General features: G+C 50.1%; 1 protein-coding gene and 1 non-coding gene across 2 annotated transcripts in view; one reads left to right on the forward strand and one right to left on the reverse strand.

Moving 5' to 3' along the window:
- LOC132588594 (dynein axonemal assembly factor 8-like) overlaps nucleotides 1-20,586 on the forward strand; it is a 97,804-nt gene extending 77,218 nt beyond the window's left edge. The window contains exons 13-15 of the mRNA XM_060261026.1: nucleotides 1,593-1,678; nucleotides 15,694-15,763; nucleotides 20,506-20,586. Coding sequence (XP_060117009.1) covers nucleotides 1,593-1,678; nucleotides 15,694-15,763; nucleotides 20,506-20,586 — 237 coding nt within the window. The remainder of the gene's footprint in view (nucleotides 1-1,592; nucleotides 1,679-15,693; nucleotides 15,764-20,505) is intronic.
- A 3,310-nt stretch (nucleotides 20,587-23,896) lies between these two features.
- Nucleotides 23,897-23,968, reverse strand: TRNAC-GCA (transfer RNA cysteine (anticodon GCA)). The gene has a single exon. It is a non-coding gene; the product is annotated as a tRNA-Cys (tRNA).
- Nucleotides 23,969-25,165: the final 1,197 nt, after the last annotated feature.

The raw sequence follows: 25,165 nt of genomic DNA on the forward strand, positions 1-25,165 counted from the left end.
TTTCTGCAGTTTCTGCTTTCCACAATCCGATTGATGGCAAGACTGTGTTCTCCCATCCTTTATCAAAGTCCTTTCTTAAAGGCATGTTGCACCTCAACCCACCTGTTAAGCCCTTTGTTCTGACTTGGAGTTTATCGTTAGTCCTTTCCTGCCTGATGAAAGCCCCTTTTGAGCCTATGGCCACCATAGACCTCAACCTTCTTTCCTGGAAGACAGCATTACTCGTAGCCCTTACCTCGGGCAAACGGGCAAGTGACTTATGCGCCTTCCGTTACGATCCTCCCTACACCATTTTCCACAAGGACAAAGTTGTTTTGCGACCGGACCCTGCGTTCCTGCCTAAGGTTGTCTCCCAGTTCCACCTATCAACCTCAACTTCTCTACCAACCTTTTTCTCCAACCCATCCGACCAGGGACAACGAGCCCTACATTCCTTGGACGTTAGAAGGGCTTTATCCTTCTACCTTGACCGTACACAACCTTTCCGTAAGGACCCTAACTTGTTTGTGGCCTATGGGAACCCTCACAAGGGTCTTAAAATTTCTACCCAACGTCTGTCTAAGTGGGTAGTCAGTGCCATCAGGTTGTGCTACGAACTGGCTAAACAGCCTTTGCCCGAAGGCCTTAAGGCCCACTCTACTAGAGCGGTCTCGACGTCTTCGGCCTTTCTGCAAGGCGTTTCTCTAGAGGACATTTGTGCGGCTGCATCCTGGTCCTCTCCATCCACGTTCGTCTCCCATTATGCGCTAGACGTTCGTGCGAGACGTGACGCCTCCTTCGGTCAAGCGGTCCTCAGATCCATCTTCCACTGAAGCCAGGGGTGAGTGCATCCGCTTCCATCTTTATGCTGCATACCATGTCACATGATGGGTGATTGCATGTGATCTGATTGCTTTCTGTGACTAACTTTCTTCTTTACCAGCACCCTCCTCCAGGTCATCTAGCTGGCTAGTCACCCATGTGTGGGACTGCACAGAGACCACGAAGAAGATAAACAGGTTGCTTACCTGTAACTGATGATCTTCGAGTGGTCATCTGTGCAGTCACACACGCCCACCCAGCCTTCCCCGCTGCTGGCCTCTTGTAATTGTTGCTTAACCTTGTATAGTGTCAGTGCCGGCGGTGGCTGGAAGAAACTGAGTGGAATGGGCGCTCTCCCCCCGCTCCAGGCATGCGCGGTCGCTGCCTGCTCCCCAGAGCGGGAGGAAAGCGCGCCAAAAGACGTTATAGGCGAGCTATTGGAGCTCCAAGGTATGGATCCGTTGCCTGCGGCAAGACCCATGTGTGTGACTGCACAGATGACCACTCGAAGATCATCAGTTACAGGTAAGCAACCTGTTTTTTCCTGCATTGTGCAGGGGGTTGGACTAGATGACCCTGCGGGTCCCTTCCAACTCTATGATTCTAGACTCACCTCAATTTAGTTATTGATTTATTTCCAAAAAGGAAAAGGAAAGGAAAGTACTGCAGCTTTAACACTCTGCACCATGGGGCTCTTATTTCTAAAAAGAGGCACCATCAAATCACTATTCCATAGAGGCTAACCAACAGGTGGCTTTAATAGCTCACATTGCCTGCCCTTTCTCTTCCAGTGTTCTGCACTCACAGAGGGCCCCTGCCTGGTCCTGGCGGCACAGCGGGACAACGCCGTTGCTTGCTTTGATGAGCTGCTGAATGGGTAAGTAAGAGCTGCCTCCGTGAGCCCCCTCTGCCCGTTCCCGTCAATCCAGTTCTGAAGAGAACCCAAGAATCGCCAGTCCACCAATCCTGCCTAGCCCCCTGCCTCCGGTGGAGGACAGCCAGGCATCCTGCCAAATCTCGCCAGCAAGGAGACATTGCCCATGTTTCTGTCAGCCTCACTAGCTATGGTTTGCTTGTTTGTTTTGTATCTTATGCGGGTGTGCCTGCACATGCTTGGAAGTCATGGCAACTTCAGTTTGGAGCCAGTTTGGTGTAGTGGTGAAGTGTGTGGACTCTTATCTGGGAGAACCGGGTTTGATTCCCCACTCCTCCACTTGCAGCTGCTCTAATGGCCTTGGGTCAGCCATAGCTCTCACAGAGGTTAAGGACATAAGAGAAGCCATGTTGGATCAGGCCAATGGCCCCTCTAGTCCAACATTCTGTCACACAATGGCCAAAAATCCCGCAAGTGCCATCAAGAGGTCCACCAGTGGGGCTAGAAGCCCTTCCACTGTGCCCCACCCTCCTAAGCACAAGAATACAGAGCAGGGACCTGTCTACCTGAAGGACCGTCTCTCCCCACACGTTCCCCAGAGAGTACTGAGGTCGGGAACACAAAATCTCCTTACTATCCCTGGGCCAAAAGAAGCCCGCTTGAAAGCCACCAGAGAAAGGGCCTTCTCTGTTATGGCCCCTACATGGTGGAATCAGCTGCCGGAGGAGGTGAGGGCCCTGCGGGACCTTGTTCAGTTCCACAGGGCCTGTAAGACGACCCTCTTCCGGCTAGCTTATACCTAGCTTGAGAATTTAATGCAACTTGCCAGGGTTGGTCCTGCTTAGCTTCCAAGATTTGACCAGATCGGTTTTGCCTGGGCTATCCAGGTCAGGGCACTAGCTGTTTGTTTTTTTTTAAAATATTCACGTCCTGAGTCTGCCTGAAATGAATGCCGCTGACATCAAAGTGGCCCAGCTGCGTTGAGAAACTGACAGCTAAGCAAACAGCCCTAAACCTTTATAGGTGCGCGTTTAATTTCCTTTGTTCAATCCCATCTGTCACTCATGGCGAGCAAATCACGGGTTCTGTCTCTCTGCCTGCCCTCATCTCTCCCCCCCACACCTTTCTCTGTTGAAGTATGTTACCTGGCGCAGGTGTGGTTTACTCAGTTCTGCTATGTGATGCCATTCGGCTGTGATTGGCCCAAGGTCTCTGGGAGGCGGGGAGATGTGATCTTGTTTCCAGGGAGTCGCTCTTTCCATCTGGCTGTCTCTCTTTGAGGTCTGTTCCGTCTGATGCGGACACATGGCTGGCCTAGAGATGCTCCAGTTTGGGGAGCCGGTCCGTCTGTCTTGTCTGGTGCTTCTGTTCCCCGCTACCTAGAGGATGCTGTGTTTTTCTCTCTTTACTTCATTCAAAGCCCGCCTTTCCAGCTGAGACTCAAGTTGCATTGCACAATATAAAACGATGCTATCAGGCAGTGTTAAGGCATCCAGTCAGCAGTGCAGGAGGAGGAATAAGATTGCAGAGCTAGAAAACAGTGCAGGCAGAAAAATACCTGTCGAAGGCACAATATGCCATAATGCAGAAAGTGGGTTAACAAAGGAGAAGACAGTGCAGCAAAAGGAAGGGGAGACACAGAATAAACATTGTAACAGACCATATCCAGGCCATCAGGGTTATTTTTTTGGTGGAAAAAGCCCAGCAGGAACCTATTGGCATATTAGGCCACACCCCTTGACAGCACCATTGTTTTGCACAGGGCTTTTTTGTAGGAAAAGTCCAGCAGGAACCCATTTGCCTATTAGGCCACACCCCCTCATGGCACCATTGTTTCACACCAGGCTTTCTTGTAGAAAAGGCCCAGCAGGAACCCATTTGCATATTAGGCCACCGTTGTTTAGCACTGGGCTTTTTTGTAGGAAAAGCCCAGCAGGAACTTATTTGCATATTAGGCCGCACACACCCGACAGCAGTATTGTTTCGCGCAGGGCTTTTTTGTAGAAAAAGCCCAGCAGGAACTTATCTGCAGATTAGGCCACACCCGCTGACACCAAGCCAGCTAGAACTGTGTTCCTGTATATTCCTGCTAAAAAGAAAAAAGCCCTGTATGCCATATCATAAGCTTTGTTGCCTGGGCAAATAACACCCAAAACACCAACAGGATCAAACTTGCTTAATGTCAGCTCTGTAGCTATCCTCAATGGAAGGCACTCTCCAGGTTGTATGGATAAGGTATTTTATTAATAGACAGAACACAGACACTTCCAGCAAAGTGTCAGGACTTAAGATCTCAGCACAGGTCACAGGTTATATACCTTATCTGGAACCGGTACAGCAGCGGTGTCAAACATGAGGCCTGGGGGCTGAATCAGGCCCCTGGAGGGCTCCTATCAGGCCCCCAAGCAACTGGCTCTTGTCTGCTTCCTTCTCCCTCTCTCTTGCTTCCTTCTGCATTGCTGCTTGCTTGCAAGGCTTGCCCAATCGCACAGGAGCTACAGAGCAAAACCTCGATTTTCTCCATTTGTTGAGGCTCCTCCCCCTCCTGGTCCCCTGGAGGGGGAGGGAAAGAGACAGAGCTTCCTTTGCCCAGTTCCCCAGATCCCATGGTAGAAATGCAAAGAAAGCACCTTTAAGACCAACAAGTGCTAATGTTTTAAGCATGTTTTATTTTAAGGGGGTTTTTTTTGTTTTGTTTTAAATCTTTAGTCGTGTTTGTGTCCTTTAAAACGTTTATATCTCTGCTACCTAATCTTAAATAGGTGCACACATGGCCCAGCCCAACACGACCCGGTTCGGCCCAACAAGGTCTCATTTATGTCAGATCCAGCCCTCAAAACAAATGAGTTCGATACCCCTGCGTTACAGCATCCCGCCTAAATTCAAACTTCTAAAAGCGCACCTTAGCAAAATCACTTCGTTCCCACAGAAAAAAGTTAGGCACAAACGGTTTGCGATGACTTTGCCTCCACCGTTAGATAGCAATGACCCTGAGAGGCAGCTAGTTGCTGTCTCAAAGTGTGGGGCGCCACAATCTTGTTTCGGTCACAGAGTGGACAGCGGACTACAGCAAGCCAGCGTAACCAAACACTAACTCGTTGCAAGGATTAATACATGGCAAGGGCACTTAATACTGAAGCCAACCATCGGGACATCGGGGTCGGTGTTTTCTATTCAAATTAGCAGCAGCTCTCCAGGTCTTTCACCTCGCCTACCCCCGACCCTTTCCTCAGAGCACCAGTAATGCCTACTAAGACCTGCAGCAGTTTTCCAGGGTATCAGGTAGACGCAGGCTTCAGATTCAGCAGGAGCTCACAGGAGCACAGCTCCTGAACCTTTCTGACAGTTCCCCCTCTTCCTTCCCACCTACCTTGTCCATTGATTAGTAGGCGCAGCTGCATGACAATCCCTGGATTAGGAAAGTAGGCAGGCAGCCAGCCCCCAGGGGCTTTGCCATACCCCCAGCAGCCCGCATTAACCCCTGGAGAAGCCTGCCCCACTCTTTCGCCACTTCTTATGTGATTTTGGGTTGCGGGGGGCTTGCTGGCCTTTTGACTGGGGGGGGGGGAGTGGCCCAGGAGAGCCCCAGGTGAGCGAAGCCTGCTTGAGATCCAGCCAGCCCAAGCAGGCCTCGCTCGCCTGAGGCCCTCCTATCTTGCATCCAGTTGCTTTTGATGGGGGGGGTATGCTAATAAGTTATGCTAATGACCTCCGCCACCTATTTTTCTACAAAATGACCCCTGGACGTAGGGCAGCCATTTTCTCCTGGGGAACAGATCTCTATAGCGTGGAGATGAGCTGTAATTCCAGGGGATCCCCAGGTCCCACCTGGAGGCTGGCATCCCTGTTTAAATTTGATTGTGTTTGGTACCTCCCTGGTGACGGAGGAGGAAGGGATAGACACTTCAATCCAGATTGGAAAACTCCCGGAGATTTAGGGGATGGAGCTTGGGGAGGACAGAGACCTCAGAGGGATACAATAGCATTGAGCCTCCCCTATCCAGACCATCCATATTCTCCAAGGGGAACTGATCTGGAGTCTGGAGATGAGCTGTAGACAGTCTGGAGATGAGCTGTAACTCAGAGGGATCCTCAGGTCCCACCTGGAGGCTGGCAGCCCTATTTTGCTTGTGTTTGGCTTGGCACCTTCCTGGTGGCAGGGGCAAGTGAGACAGTGGGAGGGACGGTGGCTCAGTGGTAGAGCATCTGCTTGTTAAGCAGAAGGTCCCAGGTTCAATCCCCAGCATTTCCAACTAAAAAGGGTCCAGGCAAGTAGGCCTGAAAAACCTCAGCTTGAGGCCCTGGAGAGCCGCTGCCAGTCTGAGTAGACAAGACTGACTTTGATGGACTGAAGGTCTGATTCAGTAGAAGGCAGGTTCATAGGCAAGGGGGAGGGATAAACACTTTGTAGGTGTTAGGGTTGCCGCTCCAGGTTGGGAGACTCCTGGGGATTTGGGGATGGAGCCTGGGGAGGATGGGGACATCCGAGGGGTACAAGGTCACGAAGTCCACCCTCCAAAGCAGCCCTTTTCAACATTTTCTGAGCTCTGTAGTCTGGAGAGGAACTGTAATTCCAGGGGATCCTCAGGTCCCACCTGGAATCTGTCATCCCAGGCTAGGGCATCTTTTGGATAGCCTGCAAATGGATCCTGGAGATGCTGGGGATCGAACTGCGGACCTTCTGCCTGCCAAGCAGATGCTCTGCCGCTGAGTCACAGCCCCTCACTGAAAACACATCCCATAATGGACAGATTAAGCCCTAAATTTTGGCTGCAGCTCAGGATACTTGGTTGGCGTTTGCTCCCACGCCACGGTCTTTTCTCAGCACCCCTCAACAGCCCACTGGCAAATTCTCCCAAATGCACTGGTAGCAGGCATCCTTTCTTTTGTCTCTGGCGTCCAAGGTACGCTGCTCGTGAATGTGGAAGCTCCCTTCCTAGCCAGTATGGCTAATAGTCCTTTATGTGCCTGAAGCTCAAGGAGCCGCTTCGATCTCTCGTGGGCATCTTTTCCAATTCAGATCGATCGTGTGCTCTCTCTCTGTCTCTCTTCCACCCCCTCATCGCCCGGCGCTTCTCAAACACAAAGCCAAGGTCCCCTCCATTATTTATAAATATTGAGCCGTTTGGTGAGTCAGCGCCATCGGAGGGCTCTTAGCTTCGGAGGCTATAACAGAACGGGGACCCAAACACCCAAGCAAAAAGGCACTCTCTCTCAAGGACACCGAAAAGGAGGGGCGCTTGGAAAGAGAGTGCCGCAGGTGGTTGCATAGCGACAGGAAGAAAGGCTCCCTTTCAGGGGGTTGGAAAGGCTCCCTTTCAGAATCCACCCGCTGGATCAATACACTTTCTGGGGGAGGGGGGAGAAATCACCGAGTTCAGAGCACTTTGCTGCGAAAATCTCTACCTCGAAGATCGGAGCTGTGCATTTAAACGCTTCAGTTCCTCAATGCAAATGGAGAGTCAATGGGAATCGCCAGGAAGAGGATTCTGCCCTGCCTTGAGCTGGAGAAATTTTCAGGCTGAGCCAGAAGGGGCCACATCCTTATGTCATTCACGTATCGTCAATCCTGACTTCTCCCTTCCTTGATTTTATTCTCACTGCAACCCTGTAAGGCAGGGGTCCCCAACCGGGCCACGGAGCAAGGCAGAGGTGCTGCATCTCCCCTTTCACCTGCTCAGGGGAGGCAGCCTCATAGCTAGGCAGAGCAGCCCTTCCGCCCCTTCCGCCCACCCAAGACCCAGGCGGACAAAAGAGGCAGCACAGCCTCGCTCCAAAGCACCACCTCTTTCATCCGCCCGGGACTCAGGCAGAAGGGGCAGTGCAGCAGTGACCTCCACCTACCTCTCATTTAAAGACCCCCCATGGGGGGCAGGGATGGGGCAGGGAGGCAGCCTGGTGTGGCCAAAACCCCAATACCAACACCTCCACCAGTCCATGGAAAACTTGTCTTCCACAAAACCAGTCCCTGGTGCCAAAAAGGTTGGGAGTCACTGCTGTAAGGCACAGCAGCCAGACCGAGGTCGTCTAGCAAGTTCCTGGTTAGTGCAGGGATTTGAATCCAGGTCTCACAAACCCCAGCGCAACTCCCTAACCTCACGAACCCAAGTGAGGGTGCTTTCTATTGCCTCAGATCCTCGGTCTCCCAAGGCCAGCCGCTCTGAACAACTCGGGCGGGGCTCTGCCTAGGGTTGCCAACTCCAGGTTGGGAAATTCCTGGAGATTTGGGAGCAGACCCTGGGGAGGATGGGGTTCGGGGAGGGAAGGGACTTCGGTGGGGTATGGTGCCACAGAGTTCACCCCTCCAAAGCAGCCATTTTCTCCAAGGGGAACTTATTTCTGTAGTTTGGCAATCAGGTGCAATCTTCTTCTTCTAATTGTGGGAGTTCTCCATGCCCCACCCTCATTTCTTGCCCTGCTGGAAGGATGCCTCCCAGCTCTTGCAAGGTTTTGCCTCTGTTCTTGCCAAGGTGGTAAATGTGCATTGAAGCTGTTGGCTTTCTGACTGCGAGCAGAGGGGGCTCAAATAACTGAAAGTGCCTCCCTTAAGCTCCCAAGGGTAGAAATGCAGCACGCTAGGGGAACGTCTACGCACTGGCTTTCCATGTGCAAGAGGTGTCTTCTTTTTGCAGAGGTTCATTTACTCACCTGAGTAGGGTTGCCAGGTCTGGGCTGGAAAATACCTGGAGACTTTGGGAGTAGAGCCAGCAGAGGGAGGGGTTTGGGGTGGGGAAGGGCTTCAGCAGTGGTGGAATTCTAGCAGGAGCTCCTTTGCATATTAGGCCACATACCCCTGATGTAGCCAATCCTCCAAGAGTTTACAAGGCTCTTTTTGTAACCTCTTGGAGGACTGGCTACATCTGGGGTGTGTGGCCTAATATGCAAAGGAGCTCCTGCTAGAATTCCACCCATGGGCCTCAGCATGATCCAATGCCATAGAGTCCACCCTACAAAAGAGCCGTTTTCTCTAGGGGAGCTGATCTCTGCCAGCTGGAGAGCAGCGGTAAAAGTGAGAGATCCCCAGGCCTCACCTGGAGGCTGGCAACCCTACATGCAGGGCTCTTTTTTTGTAGCAGAAACTCCTTTGCATATTAGGCCACACCCCCCCCCTGATGTAGCCAATCCTCCGAGAGCTTACAGAGTTCTTCTTACAGGGCCTACTCTAAGCTCTTGGAGGACTGGTGGTGGTGTGGCCTAATGATATAAAGGAGTTCCTGCTACAAAAAAAAGCCCTACCTACATGTGAGCCCCCACTTGCGATCTGAATCGATGCAGCAAAGATCCCGGTTTACTGCCTCTGTGAAGACACTGGCCAGGGGTCCAGCTGTGGGCAGGAAAGGCAGCCAGGTGCGCTGTGAATGCCCGTCCGCGCAGGCGTTCTCTTGAGCCCTTTCGAGCGTATTAATTCTTTTCCTAAGCCACCCCTGGCAGAGAGAGCTGTGTCAGGTAAGAACACGAACAGCGTCTCTGGAGCTTCCTTTCGGGGTTTGTTTCTCCAAAGACTCATTTCAAGCTTGTTGGGAGGGCTGGCTTTTTTGTTCCCTTTCTGCAGAGCCCCTGGGGGGGAGGGGGGGGGGCTGGACATTTGTCAAAGCAAAAGGACACTCCAGAGTCACACTTGCCCGAATAAGAGAGCGGGGGGGGGGGGGAGGGGATAAGCAATTTCTGCAAAATGCTGCTGGATCCACGCCGATTGCACATCAGGTTCCGAGGAGGAAAGCAGCACAGGGCTCAGGCAGCCAGACAAGTAATCCAAGTTGTGAAAGGGATGTTGTGTGGTAGCATGGTTGACAGCCTCCAGGTGGTAACTGGCGATCTCCTGGGATTTCAACTGATCTCCAGATGACAGAGGTCCGTTCCCCTGGAGAAAATGGCTGCTTTGGAAGGAGTTCCCTTGGCATAATAACTCATTGAAATCTCTCTCCTCTCCAAACCCCTCAAGCTCCATCTCCAAGTCACATGTGGCTCTTTCACACATATTGTGTGTCTCTTGAAGCCCCCATTGCCCCATCAGCTGGCTTGGAGAAGGCATTTAAAGTTGCTTTCTTTCCACCTCTCCCTCTTTTCCTTCCTTCCTTCTGGCTCAGGCCTCTGACCTTCCTGTCTTGCAGCTCTCAACCATCTGACATTTATTCTATGTGGCTCTTCTGTTAAGCAAGTTTGGCCACCCCTGCTCCAGGTATTTCCCAACCCAGAGCTGCAACCCTAGGCAGGAAGCAAGCCCTCCAAGACCTGTACTGGGTGGTGACCTTTGCTGTTCCTCCCTTCCTTCAGTATGTGGTTCTTCCCCCCCCCCCATCACCACCACATTTTATCCTCAGAACAACCCTGCAAGGTACATTAGGCAAAGCCAGTTGGTCCACAGTCTCCCAGCTGAGCCCCAGTGAGGATTTAAACCCAGGTTCCTTCTGGCCTAGGCTGACATTTCAGTTTCCAGAGATGGGGGCTGCCCCATTTACCACAGACCTGCCCTGCTAGAGGTCTTTGTATATGCCCTCAATAGGATCTCTCTCTCTCTCTCAAATCTTTCTCAATTTGTTCCTTTCCCCCTCTTGAAACTGGAGAGGTTCATCTTGTTCTATGGTATGGCGTGGGCTGGATGTATTGTACAATTCATGCGAGGTTTGTGGGGAATGCGTGGTGAGAGTTTCACCTTCTTTTCTCCTTGTCCCATTTTCCTCCAGCAGCACCTGGCCTCACCCCAGCCCCTATTTTCCCTACAGGAAGGGAGGGACATAAGAGGCTGTCTGTCTATTCGGTGGCAGTGGGAGCCCTGCAAACGGTGCACCTACCTCTCTTTTACCCTCACAACAGCCCTGTAAAGTAGGGCAGGGTAACACCCAGGCCCCCAGTGAGAGGGATGGGTTTACAGCAGGGGTGTTAAACATGCAGTTCAGGGGCTGAATCAGGCCCCCAGAGGGCTCCCATCAGGCCCCCAAGCAACTGGCTGTCATCAACTTCCTTCTCCTCTTTTGCTTCCTTCTGCATAACAGCTTGCTTTGCAAGGCTTGCTCAATTGCATGGGAGCTACAAAGCAACGCCTCTATTTTCACCATTGGCTGAGGCTCCCCCCCCCCCATCCACTGGGAAAGAAGGAAAGAGCCAGAGCTTCCTTTGCCCAGTTCCCTGGATCTCATGGGAGAAATACAAAGAAAGCATCCTTAAGACCAATGTGTGCTAACGTTTTAAACATTTTAAGTTTTTAAAAATATATATATTTGTGTTTGTGTTCTTTATAAAATGTATATCTCTGCTACCTCATCTTAAATAGGTACACACATGGCCCGGCCCCTCAAGGTCAGATCCGGCCCTCATAACAAATGAGTTCGACATCCCTGGTTTACAGTTTAGAAAGGGGTGGCACCCCAGGTTGGGGAGCCAGAAGGCAGGGGAGCGAGCTAAGGCAGACATTAGGGGTGGATCTACGAGTGGGTTAGTCTCTCCTTCCCTCATTGGTAGGCTTGCCAGCCTCCAGGTGGGGCCTGGAGATCTCCCACTTTCACAACTAATCTCCAGCTGGCAGGGATCAGCTCCCCTGGAGGGAACAGAAAGGAAGACCAAACAACTGGGTATTAAAAAAAAAATGTACAAATGAATTCATTCATTAGGAAGAGCCCCGCTGCAGAAACAAAGGAACCCAGTCCAATCTCATATATAGGAGTCCATACAAGACATGCAGTCTATATGAGATTGGACTGGATTCCTTTGTTTCTGCAGCGGGGCTCTCCCTAATGAATGAATTCATCTTCTGCTGTGCTATGTGGTATCTCTGATTGTTAATAGACATTGATATATAGAACCACAGATTTTTGTACATTATTTATTTTTTTATACACAGTTGTTTGGTCTTTCTGTTCTGCACTGTGTAGCCACTTGCTTCCCCACCCCCCTGGAGAAAACGGCTGCTTTGGAGGGTAGGCTCTAGGGCATTGGACCATGCTGAGGCCCCCTCCCCTCCCTTCCCCAAACCCCAACCTTCTCCAAGATCCACCCCCAAAGCCTCCAGGTATTCTCCAACCCAGACCCGACAGCCATACTCATTGGAGAGAGCCTGATTCTGATCGGGTAGGGTCCAGGTTGGAAGATCTTCTGCTTGCCCCGATGGCCTTTGGAGGCAGCTTCCCAGCAGCCCTTCATTTCCTGGCCAGTGAGATGATGTGAATGCATTCTGCCAGTGCAATGTGCCTTTGGGTGTTTCATCTCACTGATGGGCCAAAGAACTGGAGTGCACACAGGGTAGCCAGCTCCCCGTTGGGAAAGACCTGAAGATTTGAGGGGGGGGTGGAGCTTGCAGAGGGTGGGGTTTGGGGAGGAGCCTCAAAGGCATCTAATGCCATAGAGCAGGGATGTCCTTTGGGGGGGAGGGGAGGTCCAACTCATTTGTTATGAGGGCCGGATCTGGCAGAAATGAGGTTTTTGTTGGGCTAGGCCGTGTGTGTCATAAAATGTAATGCCTGGGAGCAGAGAGATAAACCTTAAACAGGACACAGAAAAATGCAAAGATTTTTTTTAAAGCTTGAAATAAAGCATGTTTAAAACATTAGCACTCATTAAAGGTGCTTTCTTTGTCTGTCTGACATTGGATCCAGGGAAATGGGCAAAGGAAGCTCTAGAGGGATCTTTCCTTCCTTCCCCAGGGAACAAGGAGGGGAAGGAGCCTCAGCCAATAGAAGGAAGAGAGACTGGGCTCAGTAGCTCTTCTGTGTGATTGAGAGAGCCTGGCAAAGCAAGCTATTCTTTTTCCCTTCCTCCCCCAAGGGAGGAAAATAGAGGCTTTGATCTGTAGCTCCTGTGCAATTGAGCAAGCCTGGCAAAGCAAATTGTGATGCAGAAGGATTCAAGAGAGAGGGAGAAGGAAGCAGATGACAGCCAGTTGCTCAGGGGCCTGGTAGGAGCCCTCCAGGGGCCTGATTCGGCCCCTGAACTGCATGTTTGACACCCTGCCATAGAGTCCACCTTCCAAAGCAGCCATTTTCTTCAGGTGAACCAATCTCTACTACCTGGAATCATAGAACCACAGAGTTAGAAGGGACCTCCAGGGTCATCTAGTCCAACCCGTGCACAATGCAGGAAACTCACAAACACTTCCCCCTAAATTCATAGGATCTTCATTGCTGTCAGATGGCCATTTAGCCTCTGTTTAAAAACCTCCAAGGATGGAGAGCCGGTTATAATAGCGAGAGATCTCCAGCCACTGCCTGGAGGTTGGCAACCCTAGATGCATAATCTGTCAGATTAAATGGGGCAATGAATAATTTTTGATTGTCCTGCAGGTGTGTGGTCAGCTCCATACGTACCTCCCAATCTGAGACAGACTCCAATGAGAAAGCAGCTAGAAACCAACAAATCGGTGGCATCTCTGTTGTCTCTCCAAAGACAGCGTTTGCGGTCGATAAGAAGTCTTAAACATCTGTGTCAGTGGCCATTCCAATGTCATTAGCGTGACTAGAACACCAAATTTACATATTCTTTCCAAAATGATCGATGAGGTGTTGGCAGGCCGTGCCATCCTAATCTAGGACAAGCTTCTGCTAAATGCCTGCTTCTGGCAGCAGGGGGCAGCAGTAATCCCTCTTAATCGGTCTCACCCATTAGTTCAGGAAGAGTCTGAGGGGCTAAGTGTTCTTTATGGTCATGGGAGTTAGGTGCCGTTCAAGAAATATCTGGGGATTTTGGGGGTGGAGTCAGGAGCAAGGTTGTGACAAGCATCACTGAACTCCAAAGGAAGTTCTGGGCATCACATTGAAAGGGACCGCTGCACACCTTTTAAATGCCTTCCCTCCATTGGAAATAATAGAGGATGGGGGCACCTTCTTTTGGGGCTCAGAATTGGACCCCCTGGTCAATTCTTTTTGAAACTTGGGGGGGTGTTTTGAGGAGAGACAATAGATGCTATGTTGCAAATGTGGTGCCTCTACCTCAAAAAACAGGCCCCCCCTCTGGCCCCCAGATATCCACGGATCAATTCTCCATTATATCCTATGGGAATAGGTCCCCATAGGGAATAATGAAGTGCCCAACAGATATCCCCCCCCCTACTTTCTGATCACCCCAAAGGGGGGGGGAGGGGCTCCAGACCAGGGGATCTCCTGCCCCCAACTGGGGATTGGCAACTCTAAGGAGTTCAGAGGAGTCAAAGCATTCCCCTCCTCCCTAAAGTAGCTTCAAAAGTGGTGGTGAGTGCGAATTTCCATCTTTGGGGGGAGGATCCCAACACATACAACACTGGCATGCTAAGCAAGTTGGGAGCCCTTTTCCTGAGGTGCTGGTTTTAAACATTGAGGGAAGGGAGGGCCATTGAATCAAGCCATCTGAAGTGCTCTCACTGTTGGTATCGATTAGTGCTTCATGCAGGGATTTCCTTTGGGGTTCAGCAGTGAAAGGCAACATGGGCCCCAGCTGGATTCAGATATTCACAGGTTGTGGCTCAGTGGCAGAGCATCTAATCCTTGGTATCTCCAGTTAAAAGATCTGGCAATAAGTGATGTAAAAGACTTTTCTCTGCCTGAGAGCCTGGAGAGCCACTGTCTGCCCGAATAGACCACAGGTGGCCAAACCGCGGCTCAGGAGCCGCATGTGTCTCTTTCATAGATATTGTGTGGCCCTCGAAGTCCCCACTGCCCTGACAGCCAGCGTGTAGAAGGCATTTCTCTCTTTAAATCACTTCTCCAAGCCAAACCAGCTAGCAGCTTGGAGAGTGCATTTAAAATTAAAGTTGCTTTTTTCCCACCTCTTTCTCCCCCTCCCCATTCATTTTCCTCCCTCCTTTCCTTCCTTCCTTCTCCCAAACATCTGATGTCCATGTCTTGTGGCTCTCAAACATCTGACATTTATTCTATGTAGCTCTTATGTTAAGCAAGTTTGGCCACCCTTGAAATAGACAACACTGACTTCGATGGATCAAAGGCTGGATTAGGCAACATCGTGTGTTTATGTTCTCTACGGCCAGGATGGTGTTTACCTAACTACCTACACAACTTTTTCTCGCCTTTCCTCTAAGAAGTTCAGATCAGCATATGTCTCTCTCTCCCTTCCCACGTTGTCGTGCAACAACCCTGTGAGGTGGGCTAAGATGAGAAAGAGTGACTGGCTCAATTAACAATAATCATCACGTATGCTGTTGTGCGTAGAATAGAACTGAAGACTGTCCGACAGCCTAAAGTTCTGACTCTTTAGCATTATGCACCACTAGGTGGTGAGCTAGACTTATTTGGGGGGGCTGAGAGAGCTCTGAAAGAGCTGTGACTGAAGCAAGGTCACCTCTCTGGCTTCACGTGGAGGAAAACCAAACCTGGCTCTCCAGGTTAGAGTCTGTCACTCTGAACCACCATGCCACGCTGGTTCTCTTGACTGGCTCAAGATCACCCAGCAAGCTTCCATGACAGAGCAAGGATTCGAACCTGGACCTCTCTGCTTGTAGTCCAGCATTCTAACTAGCATCGCACTGGTATTGTTCACCTAAGGGGTAGGAGTTGTATTACTGAAAAGCAACTGGGCCCTCTTGCTAGAGGACTGCTGGTCCACAGGACTGTGCCCCCTCCCCACTGCCACATTCTGGTGCCTTCCTGAATAAGTAGTTCTTTTCCTAAAAAAATGCTTTTAAAATATCACCTCCACTGGCTTCTGCTCCTCCTTTCCCCAGCATCTTCTTGCATTTCTCCAAGGCTTTTTTTTTTAAAGCAAGAACGCAGTTCCGGCTGGCTTAGTGTCAGGGGGTGTGGCCTAATATGCAAATGAGTTCCTGCTGGGCTTTTCTACAAAAAAAGCCCTTCATTTCTCTATGTTCCTTATTACACAGCAGGTCTTTACTGTAGGTCCAAAGGGTTGTGTTTTTAAAATTCTGCTGTCCATTGATGCAAAGCTCCGTGGGCTGAGCTGGGTGAAGCGGTTCAGCTGCAGATGAACTTGGCCTGAGCTCCTGGCAGAGGCTGCTGCCCTGTCCACATCTCAGTTATTTCCGGGCACTGGCAGATTCTGCTGCTATTTAACAATATTTTACTTCATCTCTCCTGCTTCAGGGACTGCTGTCAGAAACGGCCCGCATTGGACTGCATGCAACGTCTTCTTTATCCGAAAACCGAGAAACAGGCAGGTCCAGTGTTCCCGTTGCGTGTCTGTGTGTGTGTGTTTTTCCCATTTCTTCTTCTGCTACTAATCCTATAGGTTGGCAACTTTTTACAGGTCCACTTCTCAGCCTTTGAGTGTAGTCTGATGGCCAGAAAGTAAGCAAATGAGACTTGGCCTATCACAGGGGCATCTCAGGGGCCACATGTGACTCTTTAACACATATCGTGTGGCTCTCGAAGCCCCCACTGCCCCATTGGCTGGCTTGGAAAAGGCATTTCTATCTTTAAATCGCTTCTCCAAGCCAAGCCAGATAGTAGCTTGGAGAATGTATTTAAAGTTAAAGGTGCTTTCTTTCCACCTCTCTTACCTCCCCCATCTATTTTCCTTCCTTCTTTCCTTCCTGTCTTGCAGCCCTTAAACATCTGACATTAATTCTGTGTGACTCTTATGTTAAGCAAGTTTGGTCACCCCTGGGCTATCGCTTATCTCCACACCAGAAAAAGTTGCGCTCATTCGATTACTGTCTGCTAGGCTGCTGCTAAAAGGCACAGCAATAGTAGAAGGGAAAAAAATGTTGGCAACACTACTTCTGCTACCGTTAGATGTACTCAGGGCTTTTTTTTTGTAGCAAGAACTCCTTTGCATATTAGGCCACACATCCCTGATGTAGCCAATTCTCCTGGAGCTTACAGTAGGCCCTGCACTAAGAGCCCTGTAAGCTCTTGGAGGATTGGCTACATCAGGGGTGTGTGGCCTAATATGTAAAGGAGCTCCTGCTAGAATTCCACCCCTGGGCCACACACCCCTAATGTAGCCAGTCCTCCTGGAGCTTACAGTAGGCCCTATACTAAGAGCCCTGTAAGCTCTTGGAGGATTGGCTGTATCAAGGGTGTGTGGCCTAATATGCAAAGGAGCTCCTGCTAGAATTCCACCCCTGGGCCACACACCCCTAATGTAGCCAGTCCTCCTGGAGCTTGCAGTAGGCCCTGTACTAAGAGCCCTGTAAGCTCTTGGAGGATTGGCTGTATCAGGGGTGTGTGGCCTAGTATGCAAACGAGTTCCTGCTACAAAAAAATCCTGGATTTACTGTTAAGTAATTGTTGGGTATCAGCATTCTAGAAGCCTGATAGACCCACATTGTCTTGTCAGGGTTCGGGAGGTAATAGAACCAGTTGTGATCAGTGATGGGTGCCCACCAAGAATGACTGAGGTGGATGCATGGATGAAGGCAGTGGCAAATCACCTTTGCCCATTTCATGCCTGGGATGCCCCCTGGAGGGGACTGCTATGAGTCGGTTGCAACTTGGTGTCACGTTCTTCTTATCAGCATTCTGCTGGGCACCACACAGAGTGGAGAAGAGGCATGACCCAGGGTGATGTGAGAACATACAGTCATGCACACTTGGCCACATTTAATTTCAGACAGATGCCTGGGAAATAGCTCTGCAGAAATGCATTCCGACTTTCAACAGAAAGCTGTATCGGTGTTATGCAGATTGGTCGACCTTTATGTCAGTCGCAAAGCCACCCTCCCTCTTTTCCCAGAGCGGTTGCTCATCGGCTGGCCCTTTGGTCAGTCACATAGAGCGGGCATTTGAACCTTGCCTGCTGCCCACCTTCCTCAGCACTCCTTTTTAAATAGTGTGTTTGAAACAGTGGAGGTCTATGCGGTACAGAGAACCACCACCAGCATCAAAAGTTATAAAGTCTTTATTAAAAAGAAAATGTTTAACAAACATACTTTTAGCACAGCGCAAGGTTGAGCAAGGGGTTCAGAAATTGGTGGGTTTTCTGCATTGCCCAGGGGGTTGGACTAGATGACCCTGGAGGTCCGTTCCAACTCTATGACTCAATTATAAGCTTATAAAGGAAAAGGTAGTCCCCTGTGCAAGCACCAGTTGTTTCCAACTCTGAGGTGATGTCGCATCACAACATGTTTACAGCAGACATTTTGTTACGGGGTGGTTTGCCCTTGCCTTCCCCAGTCATCTACACTCCCCCATCCCCAGCAAGCTGGGTACTCATTTTATTGACCTCAGAAGGATGGAAGGCTGAGTCAACCCTGAACCCAACTTCCGCCGGGATCGAACTCAGGTTGAGAGCAGAGAGCTTGGACTGCAGTACTGCAGCGTTACCGCTCTGCGCCACAGGGCTCCTGAATTCGGTCAGAATTAAACTTTGTTAGGCCTTAAAGGTGCAGCTGGACTCAAACTTCGTTTTGCTGCTTCAGACTGACACGGCTGCCCACCAGAATCTATCATCACGCAAGACAGAGTTGGGAAGGAGCCCAGAAATTTTGCCCCCTTCCTCCCCTGCTTTGTCAGGTGAGAAAGATCAAGGGATATGGGTTTTGCCATTGCGGCATCTTGACTATGAAACTTTCCTTTTGGGTACCAAGCAATGTTCCCTCTAAGTTGCAGAGTCTTGTGAGCAAAAATTCTACTTTGTGTGCTACTGGTTATTAAAGTTGTGAGCTACTGGCATTAATGTTGTGAGTTACTGGCATTAATGTTGTGAGCTACTGCATAAATTATTGTGCTCTGGGGCCATTTTTCCTGAGCTAAGACAAACATGTGTGAGCTGGAGGCTAAAAATCTGTGAGCTAGCTCATGCTAACTCAGCTTAGAGGGAACACTGGTACCAAGTAAGGACTTCTTTGTTTCTGTAAGCATTTCTGGTTCATTACACTGATTCAGAGTTTTGAGTGGGGACAGCGCCAAAGTGGAGGGTGCCCACAGATTGAAATACATCTGTCTCTTTACAAAACAACGGTATGCATGCATCCTTAAATCATTGCATTCCCCCCCCCCCTCAAACAGAAGAAGAAACAGCCTCCTGAGATCATCCCTCAAAGAAAACTCACCAGTTCCTTATGCGGCCATATCAGAAAAGAATGTGTAAAATGCCAGGCCTCTACGGTCGGGACTAACACAATATTAGACGTATCAGCGGAGTTAAATAGCAGGATCTGAGAGCTTAAATCCAGCTGGCTAGAAATGGCACAGCTGCTGCGCTGCACTGAAGAGGGGGACCGTTCCTGGGAAGTGCCTGGGAAAGAGACAGGGCGCGTTTTGCCTTGGGCAGATTCCTCCCGCATCACGGGAGCTGTTTGGCCAGGCTGAGCATTCAGGCCTGAGAGTTACGATTGGGTTGCACCTGCTGGCTGCTCTCGCTTCTCCAAACCTCTGTCAGAAACGACGGATAGGAAGAGGGCAAATCTTGCCGTGATGAAGGGTTCTAAATGCATGTGTATGTGTATATATATGTATGTGTGTGTGTATATACATATATAAACACACACATACACATTAAAAAAAAGGTCAAGGTAGTCCCCTGTGCAAGCACCAGTCGTTTCCGACTCTGGGGTGACGTTGCTTTCACGTTTTCACGGCAGACTTTCTAAGGGGTGGTTTGCCATTGCGTTCCCCAGTCCTCTACACTTCCCTCCCCCAGAAAGCTGGGGACTCATTTTACCAACCTCAGAAGGATGGAAGGTCTGAGTCAACCTCGAGCCGGCTACCTGAACCCAGCTTCCACATATATATATCTGTGTGTGTGTGTAAATATGTGTGTGTGTGTGTGTGTATAATGTATATATTATGTATATGTATATAACATAATAAAAAATAAAATGTATATATGTGTGTGTGTGTGTATATGTGTATATATATGTGTGTGTGTGTATTTAGGTGCGTTTAAAAAACTGTGCCTGAGCTCCTGTGGATTATTTATACAAAAGGGTTCCCTCGATGTTTGTGATGGGTTACAGCTTGGCAGATCTCAATCGGTTTGAGGTCTTGGGGGGAGGAACAACCCTGCTGTCTGCAACTGCTGGCTGTAGAGGGGTAGCCAGGTTCATCTTCTGCAGCCAAAAGGGCAAAAGCACCTTGGAACACCTTTAAAAAAAAAACAAGGCAGAAGCTTTTGTGAACTGAAGCCTGCTTTTGCGAGATGCGTGAAGCAGGGCCGTAGCCAGGATTTTACAAGTTGAGGGGGGGCCCCTTTAAAAAGTCAGGGGGCTCCGTTTCCCATCCACTGCGGGGCTTGCCACTTCTCAGAAGCTTTCTCGGGTAGGGGCAGAAGCTGGAGGCTCTGAATGTGGCCAAATTGAGGCAGCTGACCCTAAGACTTTGGAGTGAAGAAGGGATTGCACCTTGCGTCCTAGCAGGGGGGTCTCCTTCCACCTCCCTCTCTCCCACCCTGGCACTTTGCAGCCAGGAGCTACATCCGTTGTCCCCCCCCCCCCACAAGCCCATTCCACGTGGCTTCCTCTGCCTCCCTCCTCTCTACCTGTGGCTTTCCCTGCCACAATGCACTGTGTCCTGCACAGCTCTCCGGGCTCTGGCTGCCACTGAGGACACTGCGCTGGCTCAGCCATGGCAAAAAGAAAATGGGGGGGGGAGAAGCAGACTGCACCCCAGACACCTCCTGGAAGTCAGGGGGCCTTGGCTGGAAGTCAGGGGGCAGTGCCCCCACAGGCCCCTCATGTGGCTACAGGCCTGGCATGAAGTGTTGCATTCCATTGGCTGAGATATACATTCATGAAGCGATGAAAAGAAGAAAGGCAGTGACAAGGGTGGGGGGAGTTTGGGCCCAAAGGCCCGTTTTCCCTTTGCCTAGATGTGTGAAATAATATTACAGAGCACAGATAAGAACCAGAGCCTGTCAATCCAAGTGAATGCAGAATACTCCTGTCTAGTAATCCGTTAGCAGTGTAAGTCTCCAGGTGCATCATGGTACTTCTGTTTTTGCTTCCTTACAAGGCTGAGGAGCTTCTCTGTCGCCTTTTCGACTACCTGACCTCAGAGAGCATCCATCAGATTGAAACCTACGATTCCTCCTAGCCCTGATCTGCATGCCCATGGTACTATGTTTGTTTGTTTTTAATCTCGGGGTAATAGGTCTACGGTAGAGACTTGGAGCTTCATTAATAAAATTACAAATTTTAAAAAGGTTTTTAAGTCTCACACCTCACATTTGCGGCTTAAATGGAGGCTTTTGCCAGTGATTCTCAGCAGGCCGAGATAAGAGTTCCCAGGCTGAATTATTCACAAAGCATTTGCTTAATAGCTGGATATTGTGAAATTGGCAGGGTTCGGCATCATTGCCTCTTGTTACCTCCAGCAGTTTTCACATGTACTCAATCTCGTTTCTGGTTACCAGCTCATGCACTGTGGGCGTACATAGAACACTTGGTTTTTCTTCTTATGTGCATAGAGCAGTGGTCCCCAACCTTTTTGGCATCATAGAATCATAGAGTTGGAAGGGACCTCTAGGGTCATCTAGTCCAATCCCCTGCACAATGCAGGAAACTCACAAACACCTCCCCCTAAATTCACAGGATCTTCATTGCTGTCAAATGGCCATCTAGCCTCTGTTTAAAAAAACCCAAGGAAGGAGAGCCCACCGCCTCCCAAGAAAGCCTGTTCCACTGAGAAATCGCTCTAATGGTCAGGAAGTTCTTCCTAATGTTGAGCTGGAAATTCTTTTGGTTTAATTTCAACCCATCGGTTCTGGTCCTACCTTCCGGGGCCACAGAAAACAATTCCACACCCTCCTCTATATGACAGCCCTTCAAGTACTTGAAGATGGTGATCATATCACCTCTCAGCCTCCTCCTCTCCAGGCTAAACATGCCCAGCTCCTTCAACCTTTCCTTATAGGACTTGTCCAAATCCCTCACCAACTTCCTTGCCCTCCTCTGGACCTGTTCCAGCTTGTCTATATCCTTCTTAAATTGTGGTGCCCAAAACTGAACACAATACTCCAGATGAGGCCTCACCAGAGCAGAGTAAAGCGATACCATCACATCAGGGACCGGTTTTGTGGAAGACAATTCTTACAGGTACCGGGGTGGGGGGAGGGGATGGTTTTGGGATGATACAATTGTGCACTTTATTTCTATTCATTTGGCATGGTGGTGAAGTGTGCAGACTCTTATCTGGGGAAACCAGGTTTGATCCCCCACTCCCCCACTTGCAGCTGCTGGAGTGGCCTTGGGCCAGCCATAGCTCTCGCAGAGCTGTTCTTGAAAGAGCTGCTGCTGTAAGAGCTCTCTCAGCCCCCACCACCTCACATGGTGTCTGTTGGGGGGGAGGAAGGTAAAAGAGATTGTGAGCCACTCTGAGATTCAGAGTGGAGGGCAGGATATAAATCCAATGTATTTATTATTATTCGATCCAAATAGGCAGCCATGTTGGTCTGAAGTAGTAGAATAAAATAGGAGTCGATTGCACCTTTTAGACCAACTTAGTTTTATTCAGAACACGAAAGCTTACATTCTGAATAAAACTAAGCAGGTCTTAAAGGTGCAATCGACTCCTATTTTGTTTTATTATTATTATTATTACTACTACTACTACTACATTGTAATATACAATGAAATAATTGTACAACTCACGGCCTGGTTGCTAACAGGCTATGGACCAGGACCGGTCCATGACCTGGGGGTTGGGGAGCCTTGGCATAGAGTGATCCTCATGTTAATAGTCAACAGCTGGATGTGTGATTGAAACAGTAAATTCATCCTGGTACTAGTCCTTGGTTAATTTGTCAAGGAAATGCATGTTTGGTGTAGTGGTTAAGAGCGGGCAGACTCTAATCCGGAGAAGCAGGTTTGATTCCCCACTCCTTCACATGCAGCCAGCTGGGTGACCTTGGGGCAGTCACAGTCCTCTCAGAGCTCTCTCAGCTCCAACTGCCTCCCAGGGTGTCTGTTGTGGGAAGGGAAAGGAGATTGTCAGCCACTTTGGGGTAATTACAGACCAGCACTTGGGGCCAACTCAGAGATGCCTCTGAAATCAACCCCCCCAAAATCCCTCCAGACGGCACCATCTGCTGCCCGTCCCCATCCCGTGCTCACGCCGTCTTCCAGGCCTGAGCAGCTCAAAAAGCTACCACTTTCAAAGGGGTAGCAAATCTCTGAGCTGACCTTGCCGTCAGGAAGCGGCAGGGCGGATGCGAGGCGACTGAGACGACTTGACTTTGTGAAAGCACCAAGCTGCCCCAAGCCGCCTCCACCTTTTTTTAAAAAAAAGAAACCAGCCAGAGCGCTTGAGCGCATGGGTGCTTGACCCATTGAGGGGGAAAAAAGAGGAGTCCGGCTTCTGCGTCTGGAGGCGCCTGGCGGCCTGGCAGGCTGGATGCAGGCGCTTTGCTGGGGAGTGTGTGGAGGCTTCAGGATGAATCTTTTTGAGCCAGCCCACTTTGGAACACCTCCCAACTTCCCCAAACTGCCCACCTGTTATCACCCTGAGTGAAGGGTGGGGTATAAACCCAACTCCTCCTCCTCTTCTTCTTGAGACCCTGGAGAGCCTCTGCCAGTCTGAGTAGACAATACTGACTTTGATGGACTGAGGGTCTGATTCAGTATAAGGCAGCAGCTGCTGCTGCTTCTTCTCTCCTGCCAATGCCCCGATCCCAATTCAGGCACTTTTTCTCCCTTCCCTCTCCGTGGCTGCTCCATAGTGTTTAAGAAAACCCTCCAGGGGTCCCCGGCTCTGATTTTCCACATAGCAGACAAATTCGGTGCGTAAGAGTTGGCAGAGCAGAGACACAAGGATGTGAAAGGCTTCTCCTTTGGAGATCCGCCCACCACCCGGCTGGCGAAGGCAACCTTGCCAGGGCCAAGGGTGGCTGAAGCTTCGAGGGCAGGGCCTTTTCTGCTGTTCTCTGGAAGCAAGCTCAGCGGTTGGAATCAAAGGCCAGGGAATGCATTCCCCTTAAGCCACCGACAGGCAGGAACTCCACCGCTGAGTCTCTTCCCAACACGGCAGGGTCATGCTGAACTCTGCGCCACGAAACGCATCTCCTGCCAATTCCCGCGAAAGGAGACTGCAGTCGAAGGTACACAACAAGAGAGGCTTGCAAAACTGGCACGGCTCATCTGCTGGGTTTATATCTGCATTTTAAAAGGATACAGGAACCATGCCAGAAAATATTTCTATATTTTACTTTTTTTTTCCCTCTCTCCCTGGCACGGCTCCTGAATCCTTAGAAGAGAGAGTGATTTGTTCCTGAACAGGAAGAGAAAGAAGCTCGCATGTAAATTTGAACCGCTTTGATCCTTCGGGAGGAGGGAAGTGTTAAAAAAAAAAATTACAGAGATGAAGCAGCATCTCCAAACAATTTTCCCTTTAAAGTTTAAAAAAATAGAGGGGGCACCTGGATTTGAACCAGGGACCTCTTGATCTGCAGTCAAATGCTCTACCACTGAGCTATACCCCCAGCTGGTAAATACTTTCTTAGTCAGGCTAGTTATGGATACCTGTTCTGTTGGGTGTTTCCTGACAGGACTATGCTCCTTGCTTGTGAACACTATAATTAGGGTAAATTTTTAAAATGGGTCTGTTTTCGTAACCGGTTTGTCAGTCTTGTCATTTCTCCTTGTACTTTGGGGACAAGGAAATAGCAGGTCTTATGCCACCAACCCAGGCCGGGTACAACAAGCTCAGTTCCCACCACAGCCCACCAAAGGGCAACTGTTGTCTGAAGCTTCACTGTAGAGTAGGGGTGCCAACCTCCAGGTGGGGCCTGGAGATCTCCTGCTTTTACATCTGATCTCCAGCTGGCAGAGGTCAGCTCCCCTGGAGAAAATGGCTGCTTCGAAGGGGGGACTCTAGGGCATTGGACCAGGCTGAGGCCCCTCCCCTCCCCAAACCTCGCCCTCTCCCGGATCCGCCCCCAAAGTCTCCAGGCATTTCCCAACACAGACCTGGCAGCCCTACTGTAGAACGAGGTCAGTGTCTGAGGTTCCAGTAGTATTGATTGACAGAATTAAGTTAGAGTCCAGTGGCACCTTTAAGATCAACGTGTTCAATTCCACATAAGCTTATACCCAGAATTAAACTCTGACAGTCTTAAAGGCAGGGCTGGCCCTAGACTGTCTGGCACCCTAGGCAAGGCTAACTTCTGGGGGGCCCCCTCCCCCCTGCATTGATAAAGTCACTCAGTAACATAAGGGGGTGCCCAATTCGGGGCCCCCAGAAGGCCAACACCCAGGGATTGGATTCTAGCAGTTCCTTTGCATATTAGGCCACACACCCCTGATGTAGCCAATCCTCCAAGAGCTTACAAGGCTCTTTTTTGTAAGCTCCTGGACGATTGGCTACATCAGGGGTGTGAGGCCTAATATGCAAAGGAGCTCCTGCTAGAATTCCACCCCTGCCGATGCCCTAGGCCAGAGCTCTCCAGATGTTTTTTGCCTACACCTCCCATCAGCCCCAGCCAGCATGGCCAATGGCTGGGGCTGATGGGAGTTGTAGGCAAAAAAACATCTGGAGAGCTACCGTTGGCCACCCCTGCCCTAGGCAATTGCCTAGTTTGCCTATGCGGCATGGTTGGCTGTGCTTAAAGATGCCACTGGGCTCAAACTTGGTTCTGTTGCTTCAAACCAACATGGCTGACCTGGATCTATTCCTTCGC

The sequence above is a fragment of the Heteronotia binoei genome, chromosome 20, assembly GCF_032191835.1.
Source record: "Heteronotia binoei isolate CCM8104 ecotype False Entrance Well chromosome 20, APGP_CSIRO_Hbin_v1, whole genome shotgun sequence".
Lineage (NCBI taxonomy): Eukaryota > Metazoa > Chordata > Lepidosauria > Squamata > Gekkonidae > Heteronotia > Heteronotia binoei.